Source organism: Diceros bicornis, chromosome 36, assembly GCF_020826845.1.
Source record: "Diceros bicornis minor isolate mBicDic1 chromosome 36, mDicBic1.mat.cur, whole genome shotgun sequence".
Classification (NCBI taxonomy): Eukaryota; Metazoa; Chordata; class Mammalia; order Perissodactyla; family Rhinocerotidae; genus Diceros; species Diceros bicornis.
The window spans coordinates 6,673,592-6,686,603 of NC_080775.1; the positions used below are offsets into that span (position 1 = coordinate 6,673,592).

The 13,012-nt window shown below is 50.5% G+C and overlaps 1 protein-coding gene across 1 annotated transcript; it reads right to left on the reverse strand.

Moving 5' to 3' along the window:
• Nucleotides 1-1,525: 1,525 nt before the first annotated feature.
• Nucleotides 1,526-1,975, reverse strand: LOC131398887 (calmodulin-A-like). The gene has a single exon (XM_058532816.1). The coding sequence runs from the start codon at nt 1,973-1,975 to the stop codon at nt 1,526-1,528; it is 450 nt and encodes a 149-aa protein (XP_058388799.1).
• Nucleotides 1,976-13,012: the final 11,037 nt, after the last annotated feature.

Genomic DNA, 13,012 nt, shown 5'->3' on the forward strand with positions numbered 1-13,012 from the left:
TTTATTTCACGAAGGAGGAAGCAGCAGCCCATCATTAAATGATCCCCAGAATCGCACAGTTGGTGGCAGATAACGCTGGAAAAATAATGTATGTTTTCTGAATTCCAAGTCCAAGTGCTCGTTCTGTCTCCCCTGCTGCCTCTGATTTCAATCCGATGCCACCGATAAGTCAGCTTCTTACTTGTAAGTCTGACTGGTCCCTTGACCTCCTGGGCCTCGGTTTCCTCACCTGCAAGATGAGGAGCTCAGATTAAACCATCTCTGAGAACCAGGATGAGGGAGCCTCAGAGACTCAGGGTTGTGATAAGCAGCCTTCAATGGGTCTAATTTTTTAAAACCACATGGGATAGCACAGACCCAAGTTCAAATGGCAGCTCTGCTTGACATCAGGGTGGGCAGGGCGGTGGTTGGCCGACCCTTACCTCCCAGTTCTGTCTTCTTGATTCTTCCCAGCTCCTCCGTGGGGCGCATCCGCAGGCTGGAGAGAACCTCAGAGCCCCCAACTCACAGAGGGGGCATGAAGGGGCTGCAGCAGGGTACTAGGGCCTCAGGGGCAGCAGAGGAAGGGAACTTCTCACAGGTGACCCGCTCTCAGCCTGGAAACACCTTCCACCCTAAGCCGTGTCCCCTGGCATCTGACCGGCAAGCAGCCCCTAACTCAAGTGCCACCCAACCCTGCCATCCCCCATCACAGCCCTCTGGTCTTCCCACTTCCCGACTGTCCCACCTGCATTCAAGTGAGGTAGGCCTGGTCCTCCAGGGCCCCCACCCGTGTTGTTTCAAATCTACGAGACCCCGCACCTCAAATACAGGACACACACACACACACACACACTTTTTTTAAAAATTTGAGCCTAAAAAATAGTTGGCTACATGCGAAGGACGATAAACTTTATTGTTGCTGGCATAGGTGGTGTCCCAGGCCTGAGGTCTGGGCTCTGGCCTCTGGTCCTGATCCAGAAGCTCAGGCAGACCCTGAGCCAGAGAAACGCGCCTCTTGCCTCCGCATCCCGAGCCATCCCACTCCTGCACCTTCCCTCTTGTGCCGTCCTCAGAGGGGAGGAAGAGCAGGACCACCCAGCCCGCTAAGGTTGGTTCTCTCACTAGGCCAAGTAAAGGGGTAGAAGTTCCAAGAATCCCAAATGCCACCGTTTGGAGCCCTTGACTCTCCACTCCCCATCAAACATTCAAGCACCAGCGCGAACCATCCTTGGAGCTCATGTTCTTTTATTTCAACCACCATGTCACTTTGGGGTTCCTCACAACAGCCCTGTGAGGTAGGAAGCACCCCATTTCGCTGTGGGGAGAAGCAGCAGGAACAGGCCTGGGTCTCAGCAGCAGAGAGGGGCTCCTGGGGAGCCCCCGACAGCACAGAACCCAGACCCAAGAAAGAGAAGGCTTTCCCACCAGTCTGGTAACTTCCCGTCCACCACCCAGACTTTCTCTTCACATCCCCACTACCAAAGCAGGGCCTTGAAAAGGCACTAGAACCAGAGTCAGGGAGGAGCCAGGCCAGGGCAGGGCATCAATGATGGGTGAGGATGCGCACGAACTCCTCATAGTTCACCCTCCCGTCCTGGTCCACGTCAGCCTCGCGGATCATGACGTCCAGCTCCTCCTCGGAAAGCTGTTCCCCCAGCTTGCCAGTGGCCTGCTTGAGCTCGTCCACGCTGATATAGCCATCGCCATCCAGGTCGAAGGCATTGAAGACCCCCCGCATGTCCTGCTCGCTGCCCCAGGCCTTCATCCTCCGGACCATCTCCACCAGGAACTCTTGATAGCTGATGACGCCGTCGCCATCCGTGTCCACCATGGCGATGAGCTCCTTCAGCTCAGCCTCCGAGAGACTGTGGCCCAGGGTCTGCATCACGGCGCCCAGCTCCTGGGTGTTGATGGTGCCGTCCCCATTCTTGTCAAACTTGGAGAAGGCGTCCTTGAACTCGGCCTCCTGCTCTTTAGACAGCTTCTTGGCCATGTCGCTTGCTGCCAACCAGCTCAAAGGGCTCGCTTCAGAGCTGGGGACCGGCTAGGACGTGAGGCTGCGTCTGTGTGAGGGCAGAACACCAGCGGCAGCCTTGCCATGGATGGGAACCCCTCCTTTTCTACAACCCAAGCAAAGGGAGGGGGAAGACTCCCCGCCCTCCCCACGTCCTCAGGCGAAATCCTCACCCAGGGAGGGACAGGCCAGCTGCAGACAAGAAATGCAGGAATTGGGCAGGCAGGGCCCGCCCAAGAGAGCCTGGAGGGAAGCAGCGTGGGGGCCCTTGAAGCTTGCCACCCTCTCCCGGCCCCCACGGCAAACCACGCTGCTCCAGAAGCTTTTTACCCAGGTGACCGTCACAGAGACCCTGGCCAAGCTGAGGGGTTCAAGACCACTTCCCCAATTTACAGATCCTAAGGCTGGAAGGAGAAGGAAGCCTCCCTCAGCAGACACAGCAGGCCCCAGACAGCTGTGTCTGGTGCTCCTGTTCTCCTCTCTTGGGGCTGATAGCCAACTCTTGCCCCACAGGGTGGGGCTGGTGGGGGGCAGATGGTGGTAGAACTGAGCGGAATTCTACCAGGGTGGAACCAAGGGCATTGTCAAATTCCCAGTCCAGGGCTGTCAACGGATCAGCAGATGGAGGATGCAGCTAGCTGCCTTTAGCTTCGAGAGAACAAGGAGCCGGATGAATTCAGAACCCAGTGCACAGGTGGTGCTGAGAATTGTTTATTAAATGAATGTTCCAAGTGTGGTTTCAGAGGTGAGGAAAAGGCTTCCTGCCCCACAGAATACTTTTCCTCCAGCTCCATGACTCCTTCGATTCCATTCTATGGTTTAGTCCAAGGCTTTCCATGTAGACACTGGGGAAGGAGTGGGGGATTCGTTTACATTCACAGAGGAGTATTGCCCGAGAACTGGGGAGACTGGAGAGCACCGGGTGGCCCCTGAAGATGCCGGGGGTAGAAGGATATAGAAAGAGGTGGCTGAAACTGTGAACTTGGCCTTGCTTGCAAGTTTACTAAGAGTCAGCCCTAAGCACAGAAACCCAGGCTGGGAACCCCCCAGGCCCAGTCTTTCTGCTCTCTGGAAGGCCATCATCTCTGCCCACTGCTCTGAGTGGCAGAGTTTAGACCAACAGCTCAGCCCTTGGGGACTGTCCCCAACTGCTTAGCAAGTGAGACCCAAGGCTGTGAAGGGACATTAGCATTGGAGTCCCCACACTGACTTTCTCAAGCAAGTCCTCTCTTAATCCCTATAAATTCCCATGACTTCCCCTCACCTCTACCTGCATGTAAGGAATAAACTCCTTCACTCTTCTCCTGAGAAATTTTATAAATTCCATTTCTTTCTGGTTCAGCCCATCAAACAGACCAAAGATTCTCTCCTTCCTTAGAAGGCAGCCAGGCAAACACCTCCCCCTACCCTCGGCATTACACACCTACCCCCCAGCCCACCCCGAGTCCAGGGGACCCAGATGCAGAGAGAGACACCAAGGAAAACATTCCAGGTATCTAACTCCTTTTATGAAGACGTCTTAAAGAAGGATTGCTATTTCATCTTTGTGCTGGAATAGTACAGAGACCTCAATAAATATTGGGCAATCGATTTCTCAATGAAACTGATGACCAGTATCTGGTGGAGAATGTGGGTCCGCCTGGAAATGGGCATGGGGAAGCTCCTACTTCATAAGCGACAAGGAAAGGGTGGAACTCCTAATTACTAGGACCAACCCAGATCATTTATTTATTTTTTTAAAGATTATTTGAAGATATAAATCTATATTTTAAATTTCCTTTTCTTCTCGTCGTATTAGCAGGACTGGTGATTAAAAATCCAAAATGCTTAATACATTTCTTATTTTCCCTTGGTATTAAGTAATACACTGTAAACAACAGAGAAGTTTTCAGACACTATCAGGAGACTTGAGCTGGGTTCTAGCTCCATCGCTGATTTGGGAACTTAAATTGTGTCTCAATATCTTCATCTATAAAATAGGATAATACACCTACCATATCTAATCAGGGCACTTAGGATCAACGTATCTTTCATCAACGGAAGGTGTTATTATTCTATGATCAACCTCATGTTCGGTAGCAAGCTGGTCCGTGTTTGATGTAAGCCAACACTCAAGAGAATATCCACTTGAAGGGAGACCTTGCTCTCGATTTTGTTAGTGTATCTTTCTTGATTGAACTGATGAACTTGTCTGCCTGGAGGTTTTAGTGACATCAAACAGTCCAAGGCTCTGAACGTTGTTGGCTTTGGAAGTCAGCCCTAAGACGCATTTCCGCAGAGAGCAGAGGCTTCTATTTAGAAAGAGCATCTAGTGAAGTGTCGTCACGGGACAGGAAGATGATTATTATTCATGATGGGGTCTCAGGAGGTAAAGTCCTATGCCCAAGGCCCCCCACAAATCTGGGGAGAGAGCCACACTTCTGGTTGGTTACGTCCCCATCCTCACCCCAGCATTTTGGATCCTGCTTCCTCTCCAATGCAGTGCTTTCTGTTTTCAGAGCATGAATAACAGAGAAATCGTTTTGTGGCAAGCAGTCAGCCACATTGGGCCAGCTTCAGGGATAGCCGCTCATGGGTAACCAACACCACAGGGCGTCTGACAGTCCAACTCAGGGCTGGGAAAAGGGGGACAACATGGCATTTGTTGCCAAAACCTAATTAAGCTTAATCAAGCCCCTTTCTTCCCCTGCTGGTTTAATATACAGCAGCCTCGGTGCAGATCCCAGCCCAGCTCTTTGGAGGGAGTGGGCAAGAACTAGAAATTCCTCAAATTCATGGCATCTTCATAGCTAAGGTGCATCGATGGGCTGCACCTCCTGCTGAGCTCGCTGTATGTGATGGGAGCAAGGGTGTGCATCACCCAGGAAGCCCCAGGCTGGGAGACTCTCACGTGCTCAGCCCCCCCACACTGGGGGCCACGTAAGAAGCATGCACAAGAAGACAAGTGAGAGGAGAGAAGAATGCCCCACATGGGCTCCAGTGAGGCAGCTATCTCCCTGAGCTGTGTGTGAGGGAGAAAAAGGAAAGCTGTCATGGGGCACAGAATAACCGCACCTGAATGGGGAGACAGGTTTGCTGAGAAAGGAGCACCTGGAACCAACAAGAAAGGAGAAGGATGTGGTTTGGCTGAGAGAGGAGAAGTGGGCAGATTTGCTGGAGAAAGACTTGAGCCTTTTTGGTGTTACCTGTTGGAGGTCCACTCTCCCACTCAGGACACATTCTGTCTCCTGCCCCCTCTCAGTTTATCTCCCTGACACTGTTGCCAGGGAAACTCTGACTCTTCCTAGTGAGAATGGCCATGGTCTCAGAGGTGAAGAGGGTCCCCTTCATTGAGGGGGGTTGAGACGCCTGCAGCTATTACAGGAAGGATGAAACCCTCTCCAAGGTGGGCTAGGAGAGTCCTTGAGGGCGCTTACAGAGTCAGCAGGCCACCGCTGCTCGAGGAAGGGGAGTGATCACTCATCGACAGCCTCATGCAGTAGTCGTGAGTGTGTGTGTGAGCGTGTGTTGTGAGTGAGTGAGTGTGGGTTTGTGGGAGTGCGGGAGAAAGAGTGTAAGAGTGTGTGGATGTGTGAGTGAGCATGTGGGAGTGTGGTGTGTGTGTGTGTGTGTGTATTGGGAGAAGATGTGTAAGTGTGTGTGAGAGTGTGTATGTGTGACTGTATGGTATATAAATTGTGAGTGAGTTGTGTGTGTTGGGAGGAGATGTGCGAATGAGTGTGAAGGGGCGTTGGGAGGAGGTGTGAGAGACAGTCTGAGTGTGAGAGTGTGTGAGCATGTGAGTGTGATGTATGTGAGAGCATGTGAGCGAGTGCATGCACGTGTACATGAGTTGTGTGTGTGAGAGTGAGTGTGCTGTGTGAGAATGTGTGCTGGGAGGAGGTGTGCAAGTGAGCGTGAATGTGTGCTGGTAGGGGTGTATGAGTGTGATGTGTCTGTGAGTGTGTGTATGTGTGTGAGAGCGAGTGTGCTGTGTGTGCGTGTGTGTGTGTGAGTGCATGTGAGTGTGTGTGTTGGGAGGAGGTGTGCAGGTGGCCATCCCTCTGTTCAGGGTTTAGAACCAGTGCTGTGGAACCAGCGCTGAAGCCAGCTCCAGCTTTCCCCAGAACAAAACACACTCCAGCCCTCCCACTGCTGTTTGGCTCTGTGGGTGAAACACTTGTGGGAACCCGTCAGACGGGTCGGGGAGACTCCGGGTCCTCTGACTTGCTACAACCTGCTTGTCCCCCACCCCTGAGCCAGTCCCGCTGTTGGCACCACCCCGACCTTGCCCAGGGAAATCCCACCGGTGGGACACGAGAAAGGAGCCTGGGTGGGAATCCCTGCATATCACAGCACAGAGCTGTGACACCGGCTCCACAGAACCCCCTCCATCAGGCCTTTCTTCAGTAGTGAGCAGTAGAAATGGCAAGTGATGGTTCTGCCTTCACAGAGCCCCCGTGTGCCCGTACCCCTAAACACAGCCCACGTTCCCCACGGAGGCCACACAGCATGTGGTTACATCACTGGCTTTGGAACCCGGCGGCTGTGGGGTAGAGTTCTGGCTTCCCACATCACAGGCTGTGTAGCCTGGAGCAGGTGACTCCACCGCCCCAGCATCAGCTGCCTGTCTGGTAAAGGAGAAAACGCTAGTACCTGCTTTGAAGGTGTTGAGAGGATTACAGGAGCTGAGAGAAAGCATCAGCTCAGTGCCTGGCACAGAGTAAACACTTAGTGAATGGTAGCTATTCCTGTCACTCATTCACCCAAGTGCCAGCTCTCTGCTGGGTACCACATCACACTTCCATTTCCTCCAGGCGTCTTCTTCCAGGTCAAAGGACAAGCATGCTTGAAGCCGACCAGGTGGCTCTTCTAAGTTCTCAGAAAGTCTTAAGCCGAGTTAAACACCTGATCACACTGATACTAGGGACAGGGTCTGTCCTGCTCACCACTGCTATTCCTGGTGCCTGCCGCAGAGCGGCGTCCTGGCTGTGGAGGGTATTCGATAGGTGAACATCATTCTACAGGAAATGATCATGTTTGGATGACGCAGAAGCTGGAGGTCATCTTTCCATTTTAGATCTCTGTCCAAGAAAAGGTGTGATTCTTGGGCTTCCAGGGGGTCACCTGGGAAAGGGCAGCGACCCTACTCTCATAGAGATTATGTTCAAAAGAGATACATCACAAGTCTGTGAGTTCTAGGGTTTGTGTGTTTGGTTGCTTGGCACTCAGAACTGCTTGCTGGCCTGGGCTGCTGTGTATTCAGTGTCCACGATTCGTCTAGACGTGTCAGGATGGTTGGCAAGAGCAGTCCTTCCTCCTTTGTTCCATCAATGACACACCTGGGAACTTGGCAGGACACACATTGCTCTCTATTCATCGTCCACACACGTACCCGGCCCCAATGACAATGGCACTAGTTATGGGCACTTTCTGCATGATGTGCTTTGAGTAAAGTGTTTTCCCAGATACTGAAACTTATCCCTGTAAGCACCAAGCGTTTTCATTTTAACCATATTTGGTGGAAATCTTTCTAAGGTGTATTATGTGTTTTACTTCCCGTCATTTTAAACAAATTAGGTGAAATATAACTCCAGTGGTTGGAGATGATCAGTAAGACTGCCAGTCTTGTCATAATGTACCACTGCCCAGAGGGACTCATGCCATGTGTTTCTCACTCACTAGACAGTCCTGGTTTGCTGTAATTTTTCTAGTTGATCATTCCCACCTCCTGTCTTGGGCCAGCTGTTAGTCTTGCAGAGGTCGTCTCTTCATTTCTCAGCTATTATTGACAAAACTCAAGGAAGAACCCAAAGTTCCCCAGGAAAAAAAATAAGTTAACTAAGCTTGTAAATCAATTTTAATCTAAAAACAGTGTAAATCAATTGCTGTGAGGGTGGTGTTTCTAATATATTTCTGGATTGAGGATGAGATCCTAAAGCATTGACGTTGCTGTAAGCCTGAACACTGGATCAAAGCAGGGATTCCCACACAGACACGTGCGTATCAGCATCTCACCCCTTATCTCTGCTCTGGTCTCTACTAGTTCCAACCACCTAGTAATAAATAAGTAAAGGAAGGGAGCAAACCCAAGACACTGCTGCTGACTAAAGGAGTGACAGTGACACACCCAGGTGTCCCGATGTGCTGCTCGGACAGAGTGAGTTAGGGCACAATGCTCACAAAGCTGGGCGTGGGGTCTCTCTCCCTATTAACTGAGGTTCGCTTGGAGAACCCAAGACGTCTTTTCCACCATCCCTCCACCCCTTCACCCTGGAAATCCACCCTTCCTTTTGCCCTAAGGAGAACCAGGCAAGAGGGTAATGGGGTCTCTATAGAAATATGCCCCCCTCACTGTGTAAGTGACCACACGAGGCGGGTCAGAACATCCTGTGTTGGTGAACAGAACATTTCCAGAGTGTTTGTGTGACAACCCTTCAGCCCATAGAACCTGGCAATATCTAGTGCATCTCTCTCTCTCTCTCCCTCTCCCTCTCCTCTGTCTCTTATACTCGCTTGAACACATGCACACTCACACTCACAATTAAAACAACACAAATGCCCACATTTTATTTTGCCAAGTTAAGGCCATTTAAAAAAGTGACTACCTTTTATTTTACCATCATCCATCATTTTTATAAAAGATACAAAGAGTTAAGAAAGGACCTTCTCCAGAAAAAACAGTTGTCAAGTTTGTATATACTCACTTCGCACTGGGAAGGTGAACCTTTCATCATGGCTGGGCACCTGACCAGGCACTGACTTTCAGAACAGGCAGGTACAGAACAAGGGACTAGAAAGAAGGGGAGCATGGCTGCTAGAGCCTGGGGCAGTCGAGGGGACAGTGGGGAGCCAGGATTCCTATGAGGTGGGAAGAGCAGGGTCTCAGGGTCCCTGGAGAGGCAGGTGGTAGGGAAGGGGGACCCCCAAGAAGTAGAGGTTGCCAAAAGCTAACTATGGCTTCTTTACCATTTTTCCAGAGGTTCCAGGACACAAAGAAATAATCCACCTGTTACACAAAGACATAAGCAACGTGCTCATCACAATCATATTAACTGCCATGACACACGTGTACAAAAATCCTTCGGGAGCCAGCCCTGATGGCCTAGTAGTTAAAGTTTGGCATGCTCTGCTTTGGTGGCCCCAGTTCAGTTCCCAGTCATGAAACCATACCACCTATCTGTCAGTAGCCATGCTGTGGTGGCACCTCACATAGAAGAACTAGAAGGACCTACAACTAGAATATACAACTATGTACTGGGGCTTTGAGGAGGGGAAAAAAAAGAGAGGAAGATTGGCAACAGATGTTAGCTCAGGGTGACTCTTTCCCAGCAAAAAGAAAAAACACAACCTCTAAAAAAGAAAAATCCTTCAGGGGAGCTTAGATGTAAATAACTACATGCAAAGTGAGAAGTAAGATAGCAGAAATATATTTAAATAATTCTGGAAACCTAGAAGTAATGAAAGAAAAGGTGGACATATTTGACTATGTTAAAAATAAAAAACTTATATGTGAGTGAGAAAAAGTGCCTAGAAAGAAAGAAAAATTGATGTCTTTGTTAACAATCACATTTTTATTGTAAGAACTTAGAAGAAAAAATTGAACATTTCATTTAAACACTAGGTAGTGCTGAGAATGCAATAGTTTCTTTGGAATTTTGTGGCAAAAACAACCAATTGTTTACACTAACAGCTGTTCTTCGGTAAAATATTAACATCATAAAACCCATTATTTTTAACAAGAAACATGGCCACCTGGAGACTTCCAAGAATAAAGTATGAATTTCCAACTTCCCCTGTTAGTATAATTATGTGAATAATTTCTGGCCAATAAGATGTAAGCAAAAGAATTTTCTATGGCATCTGGGAGAGATGTGGGACTTTCTTCATCCTGATCTCCACCTTGCTGAGCCGAATGTAGACTTGGTGGCTAATGCTCAGTCAGCCATCTTGGGTCAGGAGATGGCCTAGAAAGAGGAACAGAGCTCAAGAGAAAGCACAGCATTCCTGAAGTTTATGAAGAGCTTCAGTATCATCAACTTTAAAAGATGTGAATGTATGCAACCTCACACCTTGCGAGACCGTGTAAGAATTAAGTGGAGGGCCAGCCCCATGGCTTAGCGGTTAAGTGCACGCACACAGCTACTGGCGGCCCGAGTTCAGATCCCGGGTGCCCACCGACGATCCGCTTCTCCGGCCATGCTGAGGCCGTGTCCCACATACAGCAACTAGAAGGATGTGCAACTATGACATACAACTATCTACTGGGGCTTTGGGGAAGAAAAAAAAAAGGAGGAGGATTGGCAACAGATGTTAGCTCAGAGCCGGTCTTCCTCTGAGGAAGAGGAGGATTAGCACGGATTTAGCTCAGGGCTGATCTCCCTCACCAAAAAAAAAAAAAAAAAGAAAGCTGAGAATTAAGTGGAAAAGTGCTCGTGGCCATGCTTTGCAGCCTGTGACACAGCCTATAGAGGTGAAAGGTTGGTTTTCCCATTGTCATCCTCAGTTTAATCCTCTTTATATTTCTCTTCTTCCTCACAGGAGCCAACGGGCCCTGGGCCAGACGACCATCAGTAAATGAATGACTCTCAGAGGCCTCACATGTTCATTACCTCCAAACCCTGGGCTGGCACATGAGGTTCTTCTTGACACAGATGGTGTGAAGGAAGAAGATAATGATCCTGGAATCTGACACAGGCCCAGAGAAGAGAGAAAGACCATGAGATGTGTGGTCGGAGAGGAAGGGACACAGGGTGCCTTCTGTGACGGGAGGACCATGGGCCCCGTGGACTAACAAACCCATGATCCTAACAGAACAGAGGATGAGGAGTGAAAAGACCACTGACACTTGGTCTCCTCCGTGCTTGTCCTGGGGAACACTGGTATGGCACAGCAGAGGGCACTGGCTTAAACTAGGTCGGAGCCTGGAACTGGGAGAGCAGGACCGACCAGCTCCTCTCTAGCCTGACAAGATCATTGCCTAACCTGGACAGGGCCCAACGATGTGCTGCTGCCCCATTACCTGAGGGACAGGAGTGACTCCTGGTGACCCATGGAAAGGCTCAGTCATCCTCTAGGAGAAGTCCTTGACGTGCCAGTTCCTGGGGGAGAGGTGGACCAGCACAGACCACTCCTACTGCCTCATCTGGAGCTGTTTCCGCAGAGATGCCCATTGCCTGCAGAGAAATCCCACGCAGCAGGAATTGCCAAATGCTCCCTCCTTGGGGAGCTGTGCCTGCCCCCCACCCAGGGATCCGGGGGGGGAGTAAGAGCAGGCACTGAGCTCCAATAGGATAGTGCTGTGTTCCTGGGAGAGGAGCGGAGGAAAGAAGGATGTGGTCCTGCCCTTGAAGATTCCTCTCCCAGCAGAGCCCAGGGAGGGAAGCTGGGGTTTGCTAGCAGCTCTAGCCAGACGTCTGCAGTCGAAAGGAAGAGGTGCCAAGACATGTCCCAACAAGAGGTCAACTGTGGAGGCAGAGCCTGGAACAGCCTGGGGGCAGAGGGTAGGAAGACCACTGCCCCCAAAAACCACCCTGCTGCCTTCAGAGTAAAGTCCAGCACAGGCTGCCCTCCCCACACTGCCCCCTCTGCTGTCCTCCTAGGGTGGGCCGGGCCCCTCCGCCTCTGGGTTTGAACACCTATCCCGTGTCCAGGCCTTTCTCAGGCCATTTTCTGCCCTCCTTCACACGTAGCACTTGGTACATGACCTCAGTAGCCTTTGTCATGTCATAGTGTGGGCTTCTGTTTAATTCCTGTCTCCCTGACCAGGCCCAAGATGAGGTGGTCTGTTTCCTTCATCACATGGTGGGAGCTGGGTACCCATTCAAAGAATGGGCAAGGGATCAACGATCAATGGGTCGTCCTTGCTACAATCCCTGGAGATGGTCAGGGTTTGTTTTCAACTCTCATGTCACGGATGAAGCTTCCGGGGGAGGGGGGTCAAGGAAATTGACTAAGTAACACAATCAGGTCAATAGCAGAGTCGAGACTCACCCTCTGCTGGCTGATTCCAGGCCCACATCTTACCCGTGGCCAGGATTCCTCAGCGTCGTTGCACATGAGCCAGTCAGGCTGAGTACTGATGCTCCTGACTCAGGAGCAAGACGTGTGCGTTCAGCGCGCTAGGTGCCCTCACTTCCAGGGTGGGGTGTCCCACTCCACCTCCTCCATCAATTACTGAATGTGTCCCAGAGCCGCTGCCCATCTCCGCTGACTTGAGACACCATGCCAGTGGTCTGCAAAGACCCCAGCCCCTTCTTTGGTCCTTGGATTTTCAGACTATGAAATGATTGGGTTGAGGAGAAGAAATGTGCTTTCCTGCTCAACATTCCCTCATCTCGTGTGAACAATGCTTACCACTCCTTTATTAATGACCCTTTCCTCCCACTCCTGTGGCCAGTGGCAGTGACAGTGGCCACAGTTAACCCCATTTCAGAAACTGAGATACTGAGGAACAGAGGGAAGGAACTGAGCCCTCAGATGGGAAGCTGGAAGAAAAATATGTGACCCCATGACTTGGCATTTATCACAGCCTCACGGCCCTACGAATTAATCACTTTCCACGTGCATTTGGCTCCGGGTCCTAACCAGATGTCCCATAGTTCTTAAAACCCACCCACCCCTTATTGCTACCCAGGGTGTGAGCACCACTGCCCTGGGTTTAACATCTTATTGCCAAGACTCTAAGCCACAGACATTTTTTCAGGTCTCTTCTTGGATCTCCCTGTTGTTGGATACATGTTTCATTGTAAAAGATATGTACATATTTGCAATTTTTATCCACCACTAAAATTTTCCGAATGGATATATACGACTTTCTTGCAAATCCAGATGTCCTGTACTTTTCACACCTCCCTCTAATCTCAGTCTTTTCTCCCTCTGACAGGCTCCACGCCTATACTCACTTCTCTTACCTCTTTTACACTCTAAGAAGCGCTCATGTGTCCACTGGCCCAGAGGATTTTCAGTCTCATTGACATGACTTGTTGTGTCTCCTCTTTCCTTAGGATAAGGCTCTAGAGGCCCTTTGAGTACCAC

Coding starts and splice junctions, on each gene's coding strand:
- LOC131398887 (XM_058532816.1), bottom strand. CDS start 1,975: ATGGCCAAGAAGCTGTCTAAAGAGCAGGAGGCCGAGTTCAAGGACGCC.